At 24.2% G+C, this 27,989-nt stretch overlaps 1 protein-coding gene across 5 annotated transcripts; it reads left to right on the top strand.

The window, feature by feature from the left end:
- Window positions 1-543: 543 nt before the first annotated feature.
- On the top strand, window positions 544-27,667 carry LOC126897490 (long-chain fatty acid transport protein 4-like). Of its 5 annotated transcripts, none has more exons than XM_050671142.1 (13): window positions 544-711; window positions 18,263-18,600; window positions 22,711-22,864; window positions 23,241-23,478; window positions 23,556-23,781; window positions 23,918-24,119; window positions 24,178-24,370; window positions 24,432-24,575; window positions 24,679-24,816; window positions 24,879-24,945; window positions 25,747-25,837; window positions 25,932-26,085; window positions 26,500-27,667. In XM_050671142.1, the coding sequence occupies exons 2-13, from the start codon at window positions 18,488-18,490 to the stop codon at window positions 26,652-26,654; spliced, it is 1,875 nt and encodes a 624-aa protein (XP_050527099.1). In that variant the 5' UTR covers window positions 544-711; window positions 18,263-18,487; the 3' UTR covers window positions 26,655-27,667. The 5 variants fall into 5 exon arrangements, with proteins under 5 accessions (XP_050527099.1, XP_050527095.1, XP_050527100.1 ...); XM_050671138.1 differs by lacking the exon at window positions 544-711 and adding an exon at window positions 5,647-6,017; XM_050671143.1 differs by lacking the exon at window positions 544-711 and adding an exon at window positions 7,096-7,114.
- The last annotated feature ends 322 nt before the right edge of the window (window positions 27,668-27,989 follow it).

Genomic DNA, 27,989 nt, shown 5'->3' with positions numbered 1-27,989 from the left:
ATATGCAGTGCCAAGCACTATTAAAAAATATTAATGAAGAATTGATGTTAACCTTGTACTTCTCATCGTTTTCGTTAAAGTTGTATTATGTTTTTATTTTTATTTACGACCCTTAAAATACAATTTGTATTTTTTAATTATTGGATAAATAGTAATTCTTTTTTTTTAAATAAATTAAGGTTTTGAGTTTTTTAAACTTATTTTAATTCTTTTTTCGTATGCTATAGATTGATAAATTGCAGACATATTGCATTAGATTAGCTTTTAACTTCAAATATTTAAATTTATCTAGGTCAAGATATACTATACGGTAAAATAGATATTATATTAAATTTGATCATTAAATGAGTATCAAAATGATTTCAATAATTATCATTCAATATAAGTATAGCTTGAAAAAATTAAATCATAGAATTAACTTTTACTTATGGTTAAACCAGAAGAAATTAATTTTTATAGTTAATTTTAGGCTGACTGCTATCATTGTTAATATTATCTCTCACTGTTATTTGATAAGTTATTGAATGATAACCCATTTAAAGTGTTAAGTTACTTTACAATGTTAGAAATAAACTCTTACTAAACATTAAATGATTAACTAAATAAATTTTAATAGTTTAGGCAATCGAATTTGTATAAAAAAAATAATTATCTGCTGAGTGAATATCAAAATTATGTGCTAAAGTATTCGTTGATCCAGAACTTTTTCAGGTAATTAAAATCTTATACTGTTAATAGTTATAATAGGCCAATATGGAGATATAGTTTCTTTAAACCCCTTGGCTATGCCACTGATATCAACAAGTAATGCATTCAAGTACTTAATTGTAAAACTGAATAAATAATAAAAGGTAATCTTCTCTGATAGATAACTAATACTACAACTGCGTTATAGTCTCATTATACTAAAATATATTTTTGTGTAATTTAAAATATTATCTCTCTGTTAACATAAAATAACCACTAATTTTTTTAACTAATGATGTCTTCAATATGTCTTGCACACTATTTTTAAAAATATATGATATAATAAAGTAATAAATACTATCATTAAACTTTTTTCCTATTATATCTCTTCCAACTTATCTAATATTTTTCATTTTTTTTTTCACAGTTTAATTTAAGACATTTTTTATATTCTTTAATATATTTATGAATTCCCAGCACTACTTTTCACTTATTTTTCTCAAATTCCCTGTCATGTTTTATAGCTATATCTTCAAGTTCTTTCTTAGTTAATACTCCCTTACTATTTATAATATAAGATCTTTTTCATTAATTCAAAAGAAAACTAGTTCGCTTTTGTAGGATTCTTTGTCATGCAGGTGATTGAGGCGATGAAAGGAGGTGATCTATTTGTCATATCCTCATCTAAATTTTTATCATCTACAATTAATTTTACTAATTTTCATGATTTCCCCTGTACTTTTTATAAAGTGCTTGGCAATTCAATAAATCTGCTTCAATGTCACACTGACCAGGTGTACAAGGAGTGTTAAAAATAAATCGGCAAAACTTAGTTAGATTTAAATGATTTTTTTTTCAAATTTTTTATATGGTGTGTAAACAGCGAAAAAAAAAAACTGAATAAACATAATTTTATTATCTTGATTTTGGTTACAATTTACTCCTAGTCTATACATATTTGCTTTTTTCTTTTCACAAAAATAAATCTGTAGTGACTTAAGTGTGCTCATAGAATGTTTTGTTCTGTTTACTAGTAGATTTTTACATTGTAAAATTTCTATTTATTCATCGTCTAACATAATATTCAAATAATAAATTTAATTATTTCATTTATTCACTGTGTGGGTTTTATTAATTAGATGACTTCTATCCTTCTTATTTAACTTTTATAATTTTATAAATATTGAGGTATAATATTTTAATTATAATATTTCAAGAAAAAATTTATTTTAGCAGTTATATTATATTTTTTTATTAAAAAAAAGTTTTATTATTGAATATTTACAATCTACACAATAAGTACATTAATTAAACGTGCTAAAGTCTGAAATAACATGAATAGCTAGCTCACATTAGAGCTCCTCATAATAATAGTTAAGTATTTCAGCATATTAATTATATGTAATATAAATTTGATAATTTTTCTTTTTTTCTTAGTTGATTGGTAGTTAAATTTACACCAAGTATATTTTAGACGTTTCCAAAATAAAATAACGTAAGAGCGCATTATTTGAACTAAACATTTGTATAATATGAGTTCGTTTAATGGCAGATGGTTATCTAGTTTTCATTTTGATTAATGGTGAGGGTTCCAGATAAGTCTATAGTCGAAAACCAATCCATGGTATTTGAGTTCTTTTTTATGAGGTATTACTCTGCTGTAGTATGTGATTTTGGTACAGTTCAGATGTCGTAAGGAGAACGTAACTTGAATAGTTTTAGTATTGTTGAATTTAGTTGAAAACTAAAGAGTTACTTTAATTCTCTACTATTTTTTTGTCTCAAGCGTGTCTCGGCAGTGTAATTATCAACTCTATGAAGTTGATAAGAAGTGTCTTGCGAAAATCAAACTGAAAGTTGGGCAGTGAATTAATGGCAATATTCCTTTAAGAATTGATTTATCAAGGATTTTTCCAAAAGCTGGGAGCAAACATATGAGGTCTGTAAGATACAGGGTTATTAGGAGATTTACTTGGTTTTTGAATAGTAAATATAACTGCAGATTTACAAGCTGTTGGAAAATAAAAGAAGTGAAGTTTATCATTGTAAATATAAAAAGTAAAATTATTCTTTTGAGGGCTAAGTTTTTTTAGAAGTTTGTGGTTTATCTTGTTGTGGCCCTGAGACTTGTTTATGAGGAACTTTATAATATCAAGAATTTCTTAAGTTATGTTTGTCTGGTATGGCCAGTGGATATTGAATTACTTGTGTTATGTTTTCTAAGTGGTTGGATTCTGATACTATGTTATGGGGTTTAAAAACGCTGTATTGTTCAGACTAAAATGTCAGATTTTTTCTGGTTTGTGATGGCTAAAGAATTATTCTAAAATTTGAAGAGAGGCACAGTAAATTTGTGTCTTAAAAGTGATTTCGTTTTCTTTCAAAGAGAACCATTTGTTGTAGAAAGAGATTGTAGATGTGAGTTATATTGTTTAATATTTTATTTTTTTTTAAGAAGGATTTTAAGCTTATTTGACAAAGAGTTGTAAATTGTCTATATAATAGTGGATGTGTTGCTAAATACTTATTTGTTTATATTTTTCTCAAATAAATTTATTGATAAAATTAAAAATTATTTTGTTATGAGGTATGAAATGTGATTTTTGTATAGCTTTGTGAAAATTATTTGCTAATGGCTTGAGGGAGATTTTAGGCTAATATTTAATAGTGTTTTCTTTTATTTTATTTTGAACAATGTCTAGTAATTTGTATATTAAAGCAATTTTTAGTCTAAACGAGTCTTTGTATATTTTTTGAAATACACCCATGACATTTTTAGTTTTTAATCTAAGTAAATTTAATTCTTTGCCGATAAACGCAATATCAGTTGAAGAGTAAAAGTTTCAAATAACAATTTTAAATGGTTTATTCTCTTTACTTTGATATGAACATTTTTGCGCCGTAAAGTTTTAGCTTGCCAATAAAAAATTAGTTAATTTAAATAATTTACTAGTCAAAAAAAACTTTAAAATCAATATTTTTTAAGAATAAAATTAAGGCTATGATGAGAAGCTGGTCTAAATATATTTAATTATAGATATTTTTTGCCTTGCCTCTTTTTTTGCTTAGTTTTAAAAGTATAGAAATCTTCTAAAATAATTGTTTAAAAGTACGAAATAATCAGATATTTTCTCAATTAGATTATCATATAATTATTAACTTTTGCGAGTGTTACTTTTTAAAATCATTAATTAATACAGTTTAATAGGACAAGTGTGGTGGATTCAATTTTTTATCTTATGCAAAGATTATTTACCAATGAAAAATTACATTGTTTAACTTAAAGTTTATTAGTACTATGTCTTTTTTATTTAATGTTTAATGATGTTGTGCTACTATTACTTTATTTAATTTTGAATAAATAAAATTGTTTCTTCTAATAATGACACAATTTAAATATTTATAGTTAAACTATATTAGTAAAAATCATTATTCTGCTTATCTAATTAAGTGTTGAATATCCTACACATTTATCCGTGTATATATTATTTTTCATGGTATTCAAAATTTGGCTTTTAAATATAACTATTTTTCTACTTTTATGATCATTGAAATTACTATCTTATAATTAGAATAACATTACATTTTTTTTTAATTTCTATTAATAGTAAAATAATTAATCACTGTAATAAGGTTAAGAGATGATCATCACTAAATTATTTGTTTGATAATTTATACATTTTATTTGATGAGTATGGGTAGGTGGCAGTTTTGTTACCTTAAATTTTTAGCTTCTGAGTTAAAATAGTATTTGTAATACATTTCATTTTTGTTAGTCTCGTAAACAGGAATAATTTGAATTTCATTTCTGGGATTTTCATTTTGCTTTCTATAAAATATTATATTATAACATGTTTTTTTTACTTTTGGGAATTATGACAGAAATCAGAAGAGACTCCTAAAATTTCATTCAGATGATTTTTATGCCTGAGTAGTAGTTTATAGTTTTTAATCAGATGAACATGAACTACTTATGCACTCGAAGCTTTAGGTTCCCTGTTTTGTACCTTTACCAAGTTGTAGTAATTTAGTTTTTTCGCCGAAGTAATATCAAGTAGTTTTTCGGTAATTCCAACTATACGTAGTGTCCTATTAGTTCACTAATATGTTCAAAGAGTCCTATAAATCTAGCTGCAAGAGCTATAGTCGTTATAACTATTTACTAGAATCTAAAGAAATAATAAAAATGCGCCTTAAAGGTATATTCTGTTTAAAAGAGGTTTTACCAATATTATTTATTGTTACCTTTGAGTACGCTTCTTAAAAAATAAATAATTTATTATGATAAACTTTTTCTTAGTAAAATTAGAATTTGATATATTAGATCTTCATAAGAATAGTATATGTAATATACTATATATAATATGGTATTTTATTGACATTATGAAATTTTTTCGTTATAATTTTTTTTGATCATCGACTAAAAAATAACTAAACAACCTGCGACATCTGATTAAGTGTATGTAGTCGGTATCAAGTCAGTTAATTGTTGTACTTTGTTTAAAATATGTAACATTTTTATGTCTTTCACTGAGTTTAAATACATTATGAAATTAATTATCATATATTAAAAAATGTGTTATTATGTGATTTGTATATCTTTTTTTAGTTCTCTCCGCCAACAAATAATTTTGACTTTTTTTGATGTTTAAAAAATTCATAAAATTAAAACAAATTATTTCGTATTATTAAGGATTAACTAAATTTTCAAGGAAAGTTTATTTTTTTAAGATTTCTTTCTTCTAAACATCAATCTCTGATTATTTTATAATCAAAATGATGCATTTTATTTTTAAAAGCCGCATTTCGAATATACAGAGGTACTCTGTAAGGTTAGTTAACTGGTTACTAGATAAGTACTTTTACCGGTTATTCTATGTATTCCCTTCTCCTTTAATACGGTTCAAACGCCATGGTGTGGAATGGCAGACTAATGTCTATAGTTGCCGCTTGTTCAACTTGCCAGTGAAGTAAGACCGGCTTGCTCAGGATATCTGTAGTTTTTCATGGCTTGCTAGTTGTTTCTCGTTTGTCCTAAATTAAAATAGTTCTTGATTGTGAAATGGCGTTTAACCTTGATTGTCGAAACAAAATAACTTGATTATTTATTTAATATCATCAACAAAATTTTATAAAAGACTTTTAAGTGTTTTTAACAGTGCGATTATGTGGTATAAGGGATAAAGTTCAAAAAGTAAAAATAATGTTTATTATTTTATGACAGTTGATTAATTTGCGCGAGTTATTCGTGTATTTTTCAATTGCTAAGCCTTGGAAATTATAACAAAATGAATATCTCCGACGCTAAAATAGAACCGGACCAGAATAAGGTGAGATACGCAGATATCATAGAACTCATAAGTTTATTATGTTACAGTATTGTTCTAGGAAATTTAAAGTTAAATTATTTTAAATGATCTTTTTAATTCAATTGTCCCATAAAAATTAGCATGAACTTTTTATTTTTACAATCCTTAGATTGGTTCAAAACATGACATAAAAACTTAAGAAAATTTACTTGGGTATACAGATTATTTTTTAATATGTTTCAGATAGATTCGAAACTAAAATCTTCACCAAATAGTTTTAACTAATAGTCCAGTGTCTTTTGCTTATTTTTCTTTTTAAATTTTGAGCCTGTAATTAAATGATGTGGATACGTTTAAATGCTTAGACATGATAAAAATATTAGTATTTAATTTATTCATAATTACATATTTTTTATGTAAATTTTGTTTCTGATTTTGATTTTTAACCAAAATTGAACAATTATTGTGTGATTAATATGTTTAATATTAATGAACAATCACTGGCATTTTTCTTTAATTCGTTTAGTAAAGTTCATAACATATAAAAAAACGTTTGTAAATAATTATTTATTAAATTTCAATATAGACTTCAAATGTTTAGTATCTAGATATATTTAATACACTGTCGTTTTAATTTACAAGTTTTTAATTATATTTAAAAAAATCAGATCAGGAGATTTTACAATATTTTTCTTTTATTACAGTAGTTATTATAAATTGAAAGTAATAACTTGTAAATGTAATATGTTATCAAACAGTATTTTTATTGTTTTGTTGTTCTATTATCTTAAAAATAAAATAATGTACACTCGTCTGAGTTTTTATATCATGTTTTTTCGTGTTAATTATTGGTATTGTTTGATTTAATCAAAATTTTAAATATATAAATAATTGTTTTTTGCTCGCGTTGTTTTAAATATGTTTTGCAATTAGATAATGTCTAATAAGGTTTTTCACTTAACGATACACGAAGTGTTATTGAATATTTTTCCGTCGTTTAATTTTTTTTTATGTTAATTATGTTTTTCTGTAAGATAAAATATTCGAACTACAAAAATAATTTTTTAAATTTATTTAAAAATTTGTTTTTTGATATGTAACTACTACGTGACTGAATTGTAAGTATTTATTTAAAAATAGCATAATTCTGCTTGATTTATTATGATTTCTACTTTTTAACAACTGGCTTCGAGTTAATAAATGTATTGCTCATTAACTTGTTTTAAAGCAAAAATTATTTTGCAAGTTGAACGTTGACACATCGATTATTTGAAATTTAATTAAATAACCAAGATCAAGATTTAAATTCTTTAGCTCTTAGAAAAGAAATGTATTTTTGGGTTATACTGTTTTTTTCATGAAGTATTGTATTTAATTAATTGACCATTAAATAGATTTTAGTAAGTTCTTTCTACCAATACTGAAAGTGTTGAGTATTAAAAAGTTTTTTCATGGGGTGTATATATAAATTATTAATAAAAAATGTGAGGAATTAATGATTAAAAAAAAGGGTTAAAATCGTTTTTGCGATTAATAAAATTATTTGATAACTATATTTTATGTAAATTTTTTTTTTTTCACCAAAAATATAAACATCATAGAGAAAACTTTAAATTAATAACAATTATTGTGTTAAATATACACCAAATAACCTATATTTTTATTAATATATCTGAAATTATATAAATTTTTCTATATTAAATATTTTCAGAAAAAATTTTTTTTTAGTTAATTTTACTTTATGGAAATGATACATTCATTTCAATTTATTGCTCATGTTTCAAAGAGTTATTTATTTTTTTTTCTATAATTTTAAGGCTGGTATACTTAATATTTTTTAAACTTTATTTAGATAAAAATGAATGATTCTAATAAGGTTAAGAAATTTTTCTTTAATTCAATTATTTTTAGCAAAACAATAATGACTATATTTTTTGTGTCGTCTTATTACCCTAATGATTTATTATTATGTTGTTTATTTCTAAATATAATTCATTATTATTTTTGTATAACTACGTCAAGGAAAAATTACTTTCTTAGTATTGTTTGAAGAATTGACCATCAATAATAATCAAATATATTTTAACCTGTGCTTATTTTTTAGTACGATAGATTCATATGACTTCATATGACTTCATATCTTTATTCTTGTTTACCTTCTACGTAAATTTTTCTAGAACTTGTTTTATAATAGCTTGTACATCATAAGACTATTGTATTTTATACACTATGATTTTTTTTATTCATATTAATAGAAGTGTTAAATACATCTATTTTATTAAAAAAATAAATATTAATGTGCTTCATTTTTGCATAATTTTGCATTTTTTTATATAATTAAATAAACATTTTAATATTTTAATGGTTGTTTTTTTATTATTTAAGTTTAGATAATAAATAGTATTTATTAATTAGTATTTATTTATCAGCATAACAAAGTTTCTTATGCTGATTAAACTAAGATTAATTATTCTTAAAGCAAATTCAAATTAGTAGTTTCATATTTTCTTTATATCTTCTTAAATAATACTATTTTATTATCAAAAAATATATTGTATTTTTATCAAGTTTTAATAATTTAAACTTATATGAGTAGCTATGAAACAACTTCAACAAATTTACTAAAAGAAATATTCAAATTAAAAATATAATTTCTCTTAATTTTTTTGATTAAAAAATATTTCTAATTATTAATTAAAAATCCATATTTCATCTCATAAATGAGAGATCATTGAATAATAAATAATACAATGAAAAAAATCATTGTATTAGGTAAGATATGAAAGAAAGTTTTATTGAAATTTCAATTTTTAAATCCATTTACAGGAGTAAAAAATTGCTTTAAAAGCTTTACCTTGTCATCTTACTTCGGATTATTCTGCGTAATATTTTAAAAACATTTCAAGTGCTTTTTTAGTGTTGGGTTAATTTTTTTTTATTTCTAATTAATTAGTCGCGATTGTAATTTTTTTAATTCATTTTTTTTTTAATGCTATTGTAAAATTTTACTATAATATTTTTGTTGAATAATATTTGAAATAGGTTCTTTAAGTTTATTTTAATCTGTTTTCGTATCTTAAGTTATTACATTCAACCTAATTAAAATATAATGGCATTGTATCAGGAATTTCATTTATTCTTGTAAACATTTAAAGTCAAATTATGTAACACATTAATGAGATAAACACTGAATATATAATTATATTTCATTCACAATTTCTAAATAATAATTTAATTTTTTGAAGTGAAAGTTATAGTTGTAATTTGAATATCACTTTTCTTTAATCTAATTCCCTCTAATGCTTACTTGCATGCAACAGTACATATTAATACGTAAATTTGAACTAAAACTAACCCATGCCATGTTTAATAGTGAATAAAATTGATATGATGATTTAAGTTTTTATTTTGAGCTTGTTCAATTTTATTAGCAGTGGTCGTTTTTAGTATTTTAGTATTTTCTAAAAATTATTTTTTATTCCCTTTATATTGTATCTTAATCATGTAAAGTTTTTTAGGTTTTTGAGAGAATAAGTTTGAATAAGATAACGATCTTAGTATATACACCTTAACTAAATATATTTGCAGGTATAATTAAATTCACGTCTTCTTCCATAGGCACAATTTCAATAACACTTTTGAAGGGGGTTTATTGTATGTAATTTTCCCTTCCTTTAATATTTTTTTGTATTATCATGTATATAATATCTTTGAAATTTTGAAGCTGCTAAACATTCATAACCCCTTAAAATTTGCATAATCTTTTTAAAAAATTATCTCGTAATAAACATAAAATTATATATTTTACTATGAGAATTACTATGCGTAAAACATGTTTAAAATATTTTTGTAACGCATGTTTAAACAACCACAATTTAATTAATTTGTTGATTGTACACTTTATTGAGACTAAATTCAAATCGATTGCTTCAATATTTTACTTTTTTAGTTTTACTCATTTCTTCATTTTCAATGAAGTAAATCCATATGTCGTTTTATTTTATTTTAAATGATCTAAAAAGTACATTACTACTATTTTAATAGAAATGTTTATTATTATTTAGTAAAATTCTGTTGATTAGCTTCGATATGTAGATGAGTTCTTATTGGATTTACTTTGCCTTTTAACCCAATTGATTTTTCTCAACGATACATCAAAAGACCAAAAACTTATTTAGTTGAAGATATCAATGCTATAATTTTGAAAAAAATTCCCCTTAATCATCGCAATAAAGGGAAATTATACAATAAATTACAACAACTGTTGTTATATAACAGTCAATGTTGATATATTTTAGTTTTATTCTCTTTCTATTTAAATAGTATTGAATTTATTTTGTATAGAATATCTTAATTATTTATAAACTTGTACGAAAGAAAATGTGTTGGAAAATTACATACATTTCTTAAAAAAAATATTTATATTTTATGTATATTTTAAAGAAACTTAAGGTTTGCTGTTCAGCAATGTATTTTTTGATTAAAAAAAAAAAATACAATATTACATTTTATGCAGTAGAGCAGTTTCCGAACTTCTATCATTAGAGCCTTCCTTAAATAAAATTTGTTTATCATTAAATAATTTTATTTTTCTTATTATTTAAGTATAATACAATAATTAGTGATCATCTCCTTTAGAAGACGCGCTTCAGTATTAACTGCTGATGTGATACGAAGTGTTTTAAATTTTAATGTATTATGTAATTATTTACACAATATTTTAATATTTTCTATAATTATTTAGTTACTAAAATTAGTCTCGATATATTCATGGCTATCTAAACTGTATTATTTTATGTAAATATAATGTTTATATATGTACATATTTTTTCTTATTATTCGCCATACAGGCTATTGGGTTTATTAAACTCAAAATTTTTAACGTCATTAAGGTTAATGATCCATCATATCTTAAATTCCTTAGTAAAATATTAAGTTCAATATAATGTTTCTAAATTATAATTTTATTTAGATTTTAACATAAAAAATTAATTATTTGGAATTAGTTTAGTAAATAATAACTTTCAAATTATATTGACATTCATATTGTTTCTAGTTTTCGATATTTATATGTCAAATTGAAATCAAGTTTGTGCACTTAATATATATATTAATGATATTTTCTTTGTGATGTTTTTGAGTTATTTGTGTGATTTGGGAATTTTTCGTTGATTTAATTACTATTATAAGTATTCATTCTCTTTGTTGAGTGAGTAATAGTTATAGTATAAGCTGAATTAGGTAATCAGAATTTAAATTTACCGCATCTGTGGTTGTATCTAATATAAACCATCGAACTGTTAATGATTATCTATTTAAACTCCAATATTGTTCCGTGTCTTTACTGTTTGAACTTTCTATGCAAATTGGTTAACTGCACATATGTTTTTACAACTACCTTTCTGTTTTCTGAATGATTTTACTTTCTATTTGGATGATCTGAGTTTATTTTATTTTATAAATTAGTATCTAAGACATATGTATTATTTATTCATATTGAATTGATTGATATAACATTTTTTTGCTTTAGAAAGATGAATGAATTAAATCTACTGTTTTTCATAAAATAAAGTGTATTGGTTTTGCTCCGTTATTGTAAGCTAAACATACTTGTACTTTTTATCGTGTTTTTGTACTAATACAAAAATCTTCATTTTTTAATTTTACCTTATCATATTTGTTTATGCCCCAAAATTTTTTTTATGTTGTTATGTAGAAACGTATATCAGTTTTGAGTTTTTTTATGTTATGGGATATATTTAGAAACTTATAATAATGGGATACAAATTTTTCAATTGACAAGCTACTATGACATTTTTTTATTTATTTTGATTTGATTATGAGCCAAAAAAAAAAAAAAAAAAAAGGTTCATAAACATTTTATTAGCATTGTACGGTGTATGGGTTGGGGACGTGTCTCTCTAAACACGCCGCTGATTGTTGGTCAAAATAGAGAATATTTTATAATTTTTTGAACTTATTTGGATAGCAATTTTTAGATTTTATTCTTCATCACTGCCAAAATAATTCTACTGGAATAGCTAATGAAGAAAATTTCTAAAAGTAGTTATCCATTTTTTATAACCTTCCATTACACTTACAATAATGTTTAGCGGCTATTTTAATTTTATGGTTTTTGAAATGTCTGAAAGATAAACAGTGAATGCAAACATTTACTGTAATATCTCATTCAGCATTTGTTAATTTTGTTGTGTGCTTCTCGGGAGACATTAGAAATCATTAACGTTGTATTAACGAATATTTTATGTGTTGCCTACTTTTAAAATAAGTCTAGGTTTAGCAAATACGTACTCCCATAGCGAAGGAAGGTCAAATATGATGGACATAATTATTGATAATTCTGCACTGTTTAATTTCTTTTAAGTTACTTTTGGGTATTTTGATGTGTCATGGTAATTAAATTTCAGAAGAATGAAATATGTTAGAACTGAATGTTTGTTGTATGAAGGATCTTCATTGTATATTATTTGGCCAATGCGATAACATGTTTAAAATACTTATTATAATCGAGTTAACTACTGAGTGAGCAATTAAAATTTAATTAAGAAGACTAGAAAAAATCATTTAAATAAAAGTTCTTAAATTCCGATTGTTGTGTCTACATTGAATTATGTTAATATTATAAAATATATTTTTTTGCATTTATACAGAAGAAAAGAATAATTTGTTTAAATAGCAAGCAGCCTGTTATGAAATAACTTAATTCGAAAGAAAAAATGTATATTAATTTTTTTATAAGTTCTTGTAATAATTAAAAATTATGTAATTCCAAATAAGAAACAGGTTTTTTTTTTATAATTGTTTAATAGTTTCTTAAAGCTCTAACAATGGTATTAAATTATTAGATGATATTGTCGTTTATTTACTAATATGATATTTAATAATAGTGTTTTGAGAGGAAGATAATTATAAAAGTAACTGAATTACACCTCAAACAAGGAAATTACTCAAGTTTTACTGAGAATTATAATAATAGCTTGTAATGATCATAGAACATATTTACGATTTTATTTTATGTCAAGGATTTATTTCCAAAATGTCTTTAAGATGTTTGATATGTAAATTATTATGCAGTTATGCATGTTTACAATAGAAAATTTATTATTATTTTTTATTATTTATTAACATTTTTTTCGTAGCATACATAAAGTAAAAAAATATTATTTTATAGTTTTAACAATAATTTTAGAGTGACTAGTCAAAACATACAATATCTATTTTTATAATTTTACAAGATAGCCAATATAAAAAAATTCATTTTTAATTCATTTTTTAGAAATGTTTTTGTAGAGAAGTTGTGTTTAAATATATCATTCTGATTTTATTATTGAATTCTATATTTCATTTTTTATACAAAGATTAATATCTCTCAAAAATGATTAAATATTGTCATTTTTGACTGTAACACACGTTTAATATTGTCTTATAATTAAATCATAAAAACAGTTGGTTTACTTTTTATTTTATCTAACTATTTAAGTTTTAAAAATATACATTATACATTACTTCGATGGTATAGATTCCCAAAGGTTATTTTAGTTTTTTGAAATATTTTTTTAAAATGTGTTTCTGATATGATTAAAATAAATCTTTATTTCTTTATGAATTGAAATGATTTTAATTTATAGTATCGTATTAAACTTTTTGGTGTTCACTGGGTAAATTATTTTTTATATCCCTTCTGTGCTATTTTAAATAGAAAACGCCTTAAAAAGAAATACCATGCCTTTAAAAAACAGCCTTATAATTTAGCCTACTTATTACTAATAATATTAGTTATTTTTAATTTTATAAATAAATTATAAAAATATATAATTTTTCTGTAATTCAGGCAAAAAAAAACGGCAACTTCAAATTACAGGAGGTGTAGGATTACTATGTTGTCTAAAGAAAACTCTGTGTTACCCGTTTGTTTTCGTGAATTGCTTCCATAAAAGTTAACTATAAGATAATGCATCTTCTATAGAAATACAAGGTTAATGTGCAAACTGCGTAGATATTGATAATCACATAATTATCGTGCTAATATTTTTTCCTGTAATTTCGAATAGGAATCTTGATTATTATTTGATTGTCTAGGCTATATTGATTTAATTGTCATTAAAATGTAACTTAACTTAATTTTCGACGAGTGGAGAAAAATGTCTTAATGAATTAATAAAAAATTAAGTTGAAAAATCGATTTTTCTGGATATCATTTTTTAGCTTATTCTAGAACCACACAACAAATTGATTGCCATTTTAATAAAAAGTATTAAGTCATATGTGAAAGGGTTAAAACTATTGAATTTGGGCGGGTCAAGTTTCATTTTAATTTATTAATTATGGATTACCTTTAATTTTTTTATTTTAATGCTAAACTTTTAAAATTGTCATTTTAGTACCTTACATGTAAATTTATAAATAAAAGTAAAAATAAAATAAAAATGTTCACTTTAATTACCTTGCATAATTATTTATTTTTATTTATAATTATTATTGTAATTATTTTTTTGAAGGTAATAGATTTTTGTAATTTAGTAGATTTTGTTGATACTAGGATGATAAATTTACTATTCAATATTTACAAATTTATAGTTAATAATTTAAGAACAGGGAAAGACAATCTTAGCGGATCTTGAAATTAGTATCTTTAATGTTGTTTGCATAGGGGTTGGCCTTCAAAAAAAAATGTAACCTCTCAAATAAACTAAATTTTTGGAGAGAGATAGGGTAGATAAAGTAATGTGTTAGGGAAGCTTCCTTCAGGTTAAAGTTTTAAATCCATTTTTTTTATTTTAGTTAAAGTGGTTTAACATCAATTTTTTATTGATGAGATAAATATCGATTTTCAAAATAATTTATTTTTTAACTTTAAACTTTGAAAAAAATTGTGCTTTAGTTTTGCTGTTTACATCATTTAGATTCTTTTGGTGTTGGTAATACTGTTCTAATTTCATAACTATGGTTGTAAATTTAAAAAAAATGATAAGTACATAATAGTGTGCCAAAGGTTTGTAAGGGTTAAGCAAATCCGTTTTTATAATAACTGTTTGAATGATTAAAAAAATTAGTTGAGTAAAAACTAACAGGAGGCACATGCTGTTGTGCCCACCCCCTGAATCTCCTAGTGTGGAAGTTTATAAGCTGTAGTGGACTGATCCAGGATATTAAATTATGTTTGTTTGAAGACTATTTTAAGACCAAAGAATTTTATAAAAAAATTGGAAATCCAATTATAAGGCCATTGTTCTTAGGCATTTTAATCCCATCCAGAGGCATTCTGGATATAAAAGACAAAACATAGGGTACACACTCTTAAGCATAGTTAATATACATTGTATCTTAGACCTAACTGAAAGCGCTTATCGATAACATTCTTATGAAAGTATTCATTATTTACAAGCATTTTAATACTAATTTAGTGAGTATTTGATCTTGGTGGGTGCTGTTCGTATTAGGGTAGGTTTACTCCACTTGCGTTCCATACTCACTATATGTATTAAAATACTTTTAATTCAATGAATGCTTGTCCTAAAATGATTATGGACTCAGCAAATTTTTTCTGTTCGAAAACTGCTAAAAAATATTTATTTTGAAGCGTTAAAAAAATAAATGTACAATTTTTTTCTCATTAGTGGTAAATGATAAAAAATATACTAAGATGACAATAATTATTTTTTTTAAAACAGTCTACAAAATGATTATTATATCAAAAGTATAAACATTGTAAGTTAGATCTGAGACATTCTGTATAAATAATATATACAAATAAGTATTAATAAATGATATGATTCAATAAGATGTTTTACTACTTTTCGACGAACTACATCGATTTCCTTTTTACTGCGGAAATTATATTACAAGAGAGAACATAAATGTGAATCGTAAAAATTAAATATTTTTCAACTGTTATGTATATACTGAACCGTCTAAAAATTTTTGCCACACTACTTTCACGTTACTTTCGATGCTGATACCATAAGTTGTGTCATCGGCGTTTTGTGTCAATTAACTTGCCTACTCTCGACTCCTTAAAATCATTCAACTTGTAAAATATTTTTTACTTTTATAATATCAATATAACTCATGAATAACTAAAAAAATGTTTTAACTTAATTTTGGCCATTAAACCCATTTCGTCAACTACCTCATTTCTTCATCTATCTTTGTTTGCAGTTATTTTCATTATTTATTTTTAATAACTTCATTTTGAATTCTATATACACCCATCTTTGGAGGCGTAATTAGGTTTTTGTTTTAGACAACTTTTATATAAGACAAATTTTCCCTACACTCTCCAGATGAAAAAAAAAATTTATATAAAAATTTCATCATGGAAATATTTTTGTTCTGGTAATTATCATCCCCTCTTAATTATCTTATCTTAAATAATTTTATATCTAAGCAGGAGGGATAAGAGCGCCTAAGAAATGGCTAACTTTTTCAGATTTTAAAAGACTTTTTTTTATCGCAAACTAGATGAGAAAATAATCAATTTTCTTAACAAACAAATGTTTTCAACATCAGTCCAAGGTTCAGATATTAAATTATCATTTCAATTTTAAACGTAAAGTATTAATTCTGATATTTTTTTAATGTATTAATTTTTATTTATTTACGTTTACTTATACGTATTTGTATTACTTTAAAATACGTGTTTATTTTCTCTATGAAAAATTCAGACTCTTTCCTCCTGTAGATGCACTTCCGCGACCAACCTAATAATTACCTTTTATTTTATGGTTAATAATATTATAGTTTTGTTATAAATAATAAAATAAAATAAAGTTATATTAATTATTAGCTATATTAAATAAAATAAATTCATTGACGTTTATTGAGTTTTTATCGCAATGTAATCATTTGACCTTTTAGTCTTATTGCGTCTACGTTAATATGTTTGTTGTTAATTTATTTATATCATAATTTAGGTAAAAAGTATACAATTAATATTGTATAATGTTTAAAACATCATAGTATATTTTATCAATCAGGAATCACATCATGTTTTCTTTAGTAGTTTATTTTTATAATCATGTGACGTGCGATTCATATATGTACCTATATTTTTTTATTAACAGTTCAGGCGACCTTGTATTGCAAAAAGTTGTTACGCGCTGTTTTTATTTACTGTATATATTAGTAGGAGTGGCTAACTTAAATATTGTACTTGATTTAAAATAGTACAAACGCGTACAATATAATACAGGCCAAAGAAATATATGGGCAACTGATTATGTAATGATTTTGTATTTGTTTAAAACGGTGAGTTTAAACAAAATAGTAAAAATGTTTAGTGCGTATCTTTTAAAATAATTAAGTAAAACCTGAAAATTAATTAAGTCTAGTTTAGTTCTTTTAAAATTATTTTAATATATTACTAGCATGTAATTAACAGAGATGTTTTATATTTTTATGATGTTGTGATATAACAATTAGTTTTTACATCTTTCGTATAACAAGTCTCTTTCGAATCTCGTGCTGAGAAACACGATGGTGCAACAATTAATTTTTGTATGAACTAGTTAGCACATTTGCAATTTATTAAAAAAAAAAAATATATATATATATATATATATATATTACTACATTATAGTTTACTGCATACATTGATACCTAACATGTAGTTTATCATATTGGCTTCAAATTTTTAAAAATATATTTTTAATTTTATGTTTTAAATTGAGAAAATATTTTGCTAATTGGTAAAATAAAACAAATTAAAAAATTCTCATGGATCTCAGAACCTGGTAGAATTGTCGGGTGAAATTATTTCATATGAACTAATTTCTGTTGATTAATGAATAAATGGATAATTTTTGAAGTGTTTTGTGTTTGCTTTAAAAATTATGTATGTAGAGGAAACTAGACGGTGGAACTATAATTACAAGTCATTAAAAATGAATGTAGGCATGCGTGAGTACTATTAGCTGAAACTGATATCTGTCAACTCATCAATAATTGGAATATTTTTGTAAGAATTACCGATGGAGTGTCATTAAAAGCTAGCCATTAAAACAATTGTGCTATTAATTTATCGTATAAAATGGCACAACAATCATGTGACTGCGATATTATTTTATGTAAATATGTATAATTCTACTTGTAAAATTAAACATTATTATGTAGAAACATAATCCCTGCCATTTTAAGTTACCTTTTCGGTCGGTATAATAGAAAACTTAATATTAATGTTATGAGTTCACCTGTTGATTAATCGTTCCAAATTGAATAATTATGTGATTTTAATTTATGTTTGATAGGTTTGCGGTGTCGATTGTAGTAGTGAATATTCACGGCTAGCCGCAGTTGCTATCAAAACTCCCGAACAGGCCGAAGAAGGAGGAAAAGCGGCTGAAGGTGGTGGACTAGCGTGCGAATACCGGTGTGGTCTATCGCGGCCTGTATGCAGAGTGTTGTGTGTCGCGTTGAAAGTAACCGTCGCCGCCGTACTGTTCGTACTGTCATCCGCATTCGTGTGGTATACAATGGGTCTGCCGTTCCTCCTGCAAGTCATCGTGGTGGCGTTTATAGCTTATTTAGCTAGTGGCGGTTACAAGTTCGTGTATTTGTTATACCGTACCGCTCCCAGAGATCTTAGGTGAGATTCGCATACAATAACATTAATCAAAGTCTAACTTATATGTTGTGTACAACTAATTAACTACGTTTTTTATTTGACAATAAATTGACTGTTCGTTTCGCATTGTCAGTGCAAGATTGCCGTATTTAAAAAAAAAGTCGTTTTTAAAATACGAGTTGTTTCAAAGTTTCGACCTTTCATAAGAGTTACATTGTGTGTTACCTCGTTTTAAGCATTTATACTCGAGTCAATAAAAGCAAGATTCTTGTATATTTAGATAGACACGTTAATTGTATTTGGGGCAATTTAATTGTACCACAGAACATGTAGTATTACAATAGTGATATTTTTGTTGTTTTTCTGCGTTAATACCATTCAATAATAATGTTACTATCTTTGATCAAATACAATGTAACAATTATTCAGATATGGAAATTAATGCAGTAGTAATGTGAATATTTTTCCATACATGTGTTTCCTTGAGCGTAAGCCAAGAACATGAAAAATTACTGGTTAACGTTGTCAAATGATTTAATTAGTCATTTATGGTTTTAGTCTGCTTGTGTATTTGTTTTAGTGTACTTACGTTCTGTAAAAACAAATAAACTATTACAAATGTTAAATGTTAAATTTAGTTTATAGGGATGTAAAAATATTTTGTTATTTTTAAATAAAATTATCCACTTGAATTAAGCAACTATATGTAATCAAATTCAGTTCAAATGTCAGTTGAATTAGATTGACTTCTTGTTTAGGTTATTGACGTAAAGGAAGTTTAATNTTTAGAATTAGATTGACTTCTTGTTTAGGTTATTGACGTAAAGGAAGTTTAATGTTTTAATTTCTCTTAAAAACCTTTTGTTACAATAAAGTATAATGGTATTACAAAAATTTCATTAGAAAATAGTTTTATATCGAAACAATTGTAAGTTTATTAAAAAACTAAATAGTTTTTATTTTTGAGAATCTAAACAAATCAGAAGGACACTTATATAGTTGTTTTACAACTTAATATGGATATCGTATAACCGTAGCTTAAACTGGTACGTTCACTTTATCGTCGTAATGCTTGAAATGTTAATTTTGGAATTATTTATTAAAATTTTTTTAATAACAAAAAAACCGAGGTGATCTAGTAAATTTGTAAAATAGCATTCAGATTTCCTCATATGATAATTTTTCAAAGTGCAATTTTTATGGATTGTAAAATCAATAAATAAGTTATATGAATTTTAATATCTCATTTAATTACTTAAATTTAATGCATACAGTTAATTTTTTTGCGTTTATCATGAAATAAAAATTTAGTTTTGGTTTCGTTTTTGACCGTAGCATTGAATGAAAACTTGGACATTTTCTTCCTGTTAACTACCTTATTATATTCACATCATTTCTGGGCAATGTTTTTTATTTATTATTAAAACTCACGTTGTTGTTGTTGGTATTTCAAGCGCGCACTATCCGCCAACGACCTCAGATGTTATATAAATTAAATTCGTCACAAAATTGTGCGCGTCCTTGGACGGTTATTTCTAAGATCTTTGACTTAGACTTGATTTAAAAACCTGTTTTTAAGTCAAGAATAGTTGGTCATCAGTTCATCGAGAACGCTGATATAGTTATTTTGTACTTGTATATTTTTTAATAAAATAGAATTAACTTGGTTTTTGTATTTAATTACAAAAAATAAAGCAATAAAATTATTGTTATAGTCAACTGGATATCGCTATAAGTTAATTTATTACCATTAAATAGAATTGTTCCACAGTGAACCTTTAGTAAAAAATTTTCGATTCTATTTTTCTACAATAGTCTAACTATTATTAATTATTCCACGAGTATACTGAGTTATATAAACGTTATTTGTACTATATGCTTAATAGGGTGGTCCTTAAAATACAGATATTCAAAATTCGATGTATGCGCACCAAAAAATAGTTTTACTACATGTAAAAATAAACTGTGCAAAATTTGGTCCCGATAGCTTGACGTTAACACGTGCCTCAAGAAGGTTGAAAATTCGAACAAAAGGGTAGTTTTTCAGTTATTGTGCTTTATCTCAAAATGTATGATTTTTACGTAAAACTTTATAAAGCATTGATTTAAACATTCATGTTATTTGATAAATTTATAATGAATGATATTTTTAATGTATCTAGATTTTTATATGTACAATACGTAAAATATTGGAAAATATCTTTATGAATAAGTAATTTCTTATTTACTTTTAAGAAAAAAAAACGGTAGCACAGTGGGGTCGCGGCATAGTAGAGACATTGCATAGTAGGGTCCAGTATAGATTTAATCTGACAGTGATTAAAATCACTATCATAAGAAACGCTTCGATGCAAATCTGTAGATAGTGTTTAATTTTAAAAAATTGATGGATAATTGCAAAAGCAACATCAACTTCTATTAAAATAAAATACAAAACCCATAATTATCATACAAAAATAGTATATTTTTCAATATGGTAGCCATTTGCGTATAGAAGATAGATCGTCGGGACAAATTTTTTTTTTTCATTTTGTAGTACATAAAATAAGCTTTAATTTTATATATGTTTAAAGGACGCAGTATTTCCGGAACATTTTCAAAAATTAAGTTGAAAAAGTTATTTTTTGTAAAAAAGTTACTATTTTAAATCCTCCCAGTGAGCAGAATAAGTGTTAGATTTTCAAAAAAAATTATATCAAATGAAAGGGAAATATCTAAGGTTTCAATACAAAAAAATATTATTTTTATTTGTTCATTTTTGAAAAAGTTATGGCAGTTTTAAGTACAAAAAACATCCCGATAAAATGTAATTTTTATCGCAAACATTACATTTTTTTTTAAATTTTCGACAGCCATTTGCACATAGAAGATAAGATGTCGGGACAAATTTTTTTTTTTCATTTGATAGTATATAACATAACCTTTGATTTGATATATGTTTAAAGGACGCAGTATTTCCGGAACATTTTCAAAAGTTCAGTTGAAAAAGATCTATGTTTTTTACAATATTTTAAGTTTTGAACGCCCCCTATATAAGGGGAAATTGTCCAATTTTAATAAAAAGTATGTCAAATGAAAGATGTACTTATAATGTATTTAGAAAAAAAAAATTTGTGCTGATATATACATTTTTCAAAAAGTTATAGCATTTTTAAGTTGAAAATTTAAAATCGAAAATCGAAAATTTTAACACAAAAATAGTGTTTTTTTAACTACGGCAGCCGTTTAAATGTAGAAAAAAAAGTGTCGGGACAAATTTTTTTTTTTCATTTTGTAGTACATAAAATAAGCTTTAATTTGATATATGTTTAAAGGACGCAGTCTTTCCGGAACATTTTCAAAAATTAAGTTGAAAAAATTAATTTTTGTAAAAAAGTTGCCATTTTAAATCCCCCCCAATGAGCAGGTTAAGTGATAGATTTTCAAAAAAATGATATCAAATGAAAGGTAAATATCTAAGGTTTTAGTATAAAAAAAAATTATGTTGATTTGTTGATTTTTCAAAAAGTTATGGAAGTTTTAAGAAAAAAAAGTGAAAAAATTTCGAAAATTAGCGATTTTTAAATTTGTAATTTTTTTGGATATTTCCCCCATTTGCGGGGAACGAGGGAATTTTTTTCAATTTTTAAGGGTAATGTCTTCAACTAGATACGATTTGTGATCTTTTGACGTATTTTTGAAAGAAATCGGTCCAGTGAGAGCTGAGAAAAAGTGGCAACAGACAAAAAAAAAAAAAAAAACACATCATAGTAAAATTAATACCTTCTCCGCTTCGCATCGAAGCTAATACTAAAATCAAAATCTTGTGTAGTTAAAATTTAGAGATCTATGATTTTTAAGAGGATATCTTATCTAATATATCACAACCTATTTAACTCAAATATATTTTTGTAAAATATATTTTACACATTTCTTATGATCAATTACCCAATTATTAATAAACAGATTGCATATATATAATTAAATCAGGCCTCAGTTATGTTATTTAACAAGTTAAAAATGAATGTTTGTATACTTAATCATGTCTGTTATATTAGCTGACATGTGTATTTTACCATGATTTTGGCTATTGAACTATTAAAAACTATTTTTGTAATAAATGTTAATCATTGATTATTTTTTTTTTTATAGAGCGCTTTCTCGTTATCTCTATTTCTTATATACATCAAAAAAAATAGAAAAACGTAACTGGACTATCGCTGATATATTTAAGAACACTGTTGTAAAGATCAATCCAAATAAAGTAATTTTCATATTTGAAGAAAAAGAATGGACTGCTATACAAGTTTGTTAAAATTTTTATTTAAAAATTATCCTGTAACTATTTAAATATCTAAGAAAGTTTTAGTCTTTAAACTTTACCATTATGCACCAATTTAATATTTTGGTAGGTTTTATTGTACATTATTGTGTAAGAATATACCATTTTATCATACAAAAACTACCTTAAAAACTGTGGAATTCAATTTTTTTCCCTAAGTTTTTATTAGCGAATAAATCATATTTAACATTATAGATAATATATTTATAATACTTTTAGTACTTTTATGTTGCTATTTCATTATTTTTTGATACCTCCCTTAAAACTTTATTTATTTATTGATAGTTATTATGTTTTTTTATTTAAGATAATAATTTTACTAATTATGAAAATGTTACAGGTAGAAGAATACAGCAACAAAGTTGCCAATGCTATGTTAGAACAAGGGTTCAAAAAAGGTGATGTAGTTGGACTAATGATGGAAAATCGACCTGAATTTGTTGCTATTTGGCTAGGAATGTCGAAAATAGGAATAGTTACTGCACTAATTAATTACAATCTTAGACTAACGTCGTTGTCCCATTCAATAAATGTGGCCAGCTGTAAATGTTTAATTTATGGGTCTGAACTGATATCTGGTGAGTAATAAATCTACTTTGCAGTAATACAAAAATGTTTATAATTATAATCTTTTAACTTATTTATTAATTTACAGACATTGAAGAAATTAAAGACAACTTACAATGTAATTTGAAACTTTTTGTGTGGACTAGTTCAAGTACACCATCTGATGACAATAATTATTTGAATACTTTGCTTGAAAATTCTTCCACTTCTGAACCTAATCCAATAGAAAAACCAGGCATTCATGACCATCTATTATATATTTACACATCAGGCACAACAGGTTTACCAAAAGCTGCTGTCATTTCAAATATCAGGTGTGTTATTGTTTGAATCAATTAATCTTAATGGCATTTTTTTTTTTTTTTATATTGTTACAATAAATTATGAATTATAATTTTTGAAGTTTGAATTCAAAATAAAACAATTTAATGTGAATTATTTTTTAAATAGATATTTATTTATTGCTGGTGCTATGTCATATCAAGTTGATTTCAAGTATTCTGATCGATTTTATACTGCAATGCCATTGTATCATACAGCTGCTGGTATTATGAGTATTGGTCAAGCACTGTTGTATGGTTGTTCAGTAGTTATTAGAAGAAAGTTTTCTGCAACTGGTTACTTTCAAGATATTTCTAAATATAATTGTACTGTAAGTAGTAATTGCTATTACATTGGTATTTTATTTACATATATATTTTATAAAACAGGTTGCTCAATATATTGGGGAGATGTGTCGTTATATATTAGCTACTCCATCCAAATCAGAAGACACTAATCACAAATTGAGAATAATTTTTGGTAATGGTCTCAAACCTCAAATTTGGAAAGACTTTATTGCCAGATTCAACATTCCACAAGTTGCAGAATTTTATGGATCTACTGAAGGAAATGCTAATATTGGTAAATACTTGAAGTTAGTTTAATATAATGTAACTATTTGGTAATTGATGATATTTTACAGCAAATATTGATAATACCTTTGGAGCTATTGGGTTTGTGTCAAGAATTATTCCTAGTATTTATCCCATATCTATTATACGTGTTGATCCTGAAACTTGTGAACCTATTCGAAATGCTAATGGACTATGTATGAGATGTAACCCAGGTAATTTTTCTTTTTAATTATATTTAAATATTTTTAGTGTAGTATTTTATTTAAACTATAATAAAAACTTACAATTGTTCTAATTCATTATAATAATTTTTAGGCGAACCTGGTGTAATTGTTGGGAAAATCATTGAATCTAATCCATCAAGGCAATATCTTGGCTATGTAAATAATAAAGATTCAGAAAAAAAAATTGTACGGGATGTATTTGATAAAGGAGATGCTGCATTTTTATCAGGTATATTATACCTCTTAAATATTAATAATTATGCAAATTTTAAATTATATTTATATTTTTAGGAGATTTACTTGTTTCTGATGAATTTGGATATTTATATTTCAAAGATAGAACTGGTGACACGTTCAGGTACTGTAAACTTTTAAATTATTTTGAAAAAAATAAAATATTTGCTTTTTTAAATAATTAAAAAATTTAATTAGAACAAAAATGTACACAAAAAAAATTCTTTATTCTTTTCCTTATTCATGAGAGAATATAATTAACATTAAAAATATTCACTTTTAAATTTAATTATACTATTTGTAGTAGTAGTGGTTTTTGCAACAGCTGCTGTTTAGGGAAAATTTTTTTATTCATTTCTAATTTCCATTATTCAATTTTTTTTTCATTCTGAGTTATAATATTCATTTTTTTACTTTTATATATCAGAAATACTTATTTAAAAAATGATGTAAATTAAAAATTAAACTAGTATAATACAGTAAAAATTAAAAAAAAAAAAAAAAAAAAAAGTGTAAAAAATGATTCCATATTGACTAGAAGAGATCATTTATTTTAATCTTTTGACTTGTATTTTTTTCACAATTCATTATTTCCTTCCGCAAATAAATTCTTAATTAACTACTGTAGGTTTACAATTGGGTTTTTGATCAGGTAGTGGATTAATGTTAGTATATCTGAGTAAAACCCATTTTTCAATATGTTATCATTTGTATTATTTCTTATATAAGTGGTTTAAGGATTTGAAAGTATAAGTTTTGCATTCTTACTACTGAATATATTAATCTATTTTAAATTGTTTATTATACAATTTTTATTTTTAATGAAATAATGATCCGTCCAACCAATTAAACTTTTACAATTTTTTTTTAAAAATGTTATTCAGTTAAATTTGTTAATGAATACATCATATATATATTTTTTTAGATGGAAAGGTGAAAATGTTTCTACAGCTGAAGTTGAAGGAGTTGTCAGTAATATTGCTAACTATCGTGATTGTGTTGTGTATGGTGTAGAGGTAATATAATAATTTTTTTGTTAGTTCAATATAATTAGCTTAACATTGTTTTTTTAAGAACAAAATAAATATATCTTTGTATTTTTAATCTTAGGTGCCTAACTCTGAAGGTCGGGCAGGTATGGCTGCTATTGTTGATAAAGATAATACATTAGATATTTCCTCATTATCTGATGGAATAAAAAAATTACTACCAAGCTATGCTCGACCATTGTTTATAAGAAAACTTAATGAAGTTGAATTAACTGGTAAGTAATAATTATAACTGATAATTATAATTTTAAGTTTTTAAGAACAATAAGTAACAATTTAAAAGTACAATAACTAGACAAGTTCATTTTAAGAAATTTTTGTTTTATAATCTAATGAAATATTTTTCATTAGTAGCTATGGTAATGGTTAAAGTTTTTTTCTATGTTAAATATCTTTGAAATCATCAAAATATAAAATTCATATTGCACTAAAAAAACATAAAAATATTATATATTTATTCAAAGATAAAATAAAATATATGATTTTCTGACAATTGCATTTTCCTGTTTGTTTTTGACCAATTCTTTATATTTTATTTTATATTATTTTTCATATTTCCCCTAAAACACTTAAATATTTATTTTAGTTTAATTAAAATTATTACAAGTTATAATTATTATTTTTAATAGGTACATATAAATTAAAGAAATTGGACTTGCAAAAGGAAGGTTTTAATAATGATATTATTAAGAATGATTTATATTACTTGAATAATAAAGGAATCTATGAAAAAGTAACTGATGAAATATATAAAGATATTATTAGTGGAAAAATTAGACTATAAATATTAACAAACAGAATTATATGAAAAATTGTACTATATAGCTTGAAATTTAGACTTAACTCTGAAATGTTATAATGAGTAATATAAATGTAATACCAAGTCTTACCATTTTAACATTTACAAAACTATTTTTACAACAAAATTTATTTTATATTGTTTTATTTTTTTTTTGTATAATTTTGCATAGCTGTTTTGTACATTATGAACAAATTGTTTAAGTTTAAAATAAGGTAATTTAAGTTGTTGCTGGTTATGTTATTATATTTTAATGAGCTTTAAATTAAGTTTTGTGATATGTATAATTACTAGTTTTGACATCGAATGTTTTAGTTGTTAAGTAAAACAATGATTATAAATTATTGACTGTTAATATTATACTTATTTTATAGTTTCTTAGGCTAATCTTGCAAAGATAACTTCTTATGCAGTAAATATGATGTAAAAAAGTTTTTTAATAAAATTTAATTATTATGTTACCCAAGTATTTTGTTGTGCTACATTTAGTTCTTAGTCAATAATTAAATTATCTACAAAAAATAAATTTATTTGTTTATTTTATCATAAAAATGATAAACTAACTTATAGTATGACAATTAGTAAAGACATTCACTGTAAATTTTAATTTTAAATTGTTTATTTGCACTAATGTAAATTAGGGCTAGTATGAAGGGCATATGAAGTGAGCCCTGTGCTTTAAAGGGCTCTGCAAATTTAGTCAATGACTAAATTTTTTTTTTAAATTAAAAAAATTTTAGAGCCCAAAAATATTGTTATGTACGAGGCCCCACGATGTTTAACCTTAATTCTTATGTAATTTTTTTAACAATTTTTCCTTTATAGATAGTTTAAAATTTTATATTTTGTATTCAAAGCAATGACACTTTTAATCCCAGCATGCTATTGAATTATTTAATTTTCTTTACTTTTTATTATGCAAGATGAAATCAAGAAATTTGTTTTTAGCAGTTTATTTAATTATATTTTACAATAAAATTTTAGTATTTTGTAGTTTACTTTGATAATACTTTAAAAAGTTATGCGAAACATTAATTTAATCTTAAATGTTTAGTTGTGTTAAGATATTTATTAATTAAATGAATTGTGTTTAAACATTTATAGTTTCGATGCCAAGTTGAGAAGGTATTAATTTAACTGTAAAACAAGTTAATAGGTGTATATATACATTAATTTATTTTGTATATAATGTTATCATGGTTAACTTAATCGACATATTTTAAAATTAAATCATTAAATATTTGAAAAGCTTGAGGATTTATCCATGTTTGCAGTTGATTGCTGACGTTTCGGACTCATTGCAGAGACCATCTTCGGAGC

Source organism: Daktulosphaira vitifoliae, unplaced genomic scaffold (assembly GCF_025091365.1).
Source record: "Daktulosphaira vitifoliae isolate Bord-2020 unplaced genomic scaffold, ASM2509136v1 Scaffold_2, whole genome shotgun sequence".
Lineage (NCBI taxonomy): Eukaryota > Metazoa > Arthropoda > Insecta > Hemiptera > Phylloxeridae > Daktulosphaira > Daktulosphaira vitifoliae.
Note: the sequence above shows the minus strand (reverse complement) of the source record. Positions and strands in the feature narration are given on the sequence as shown.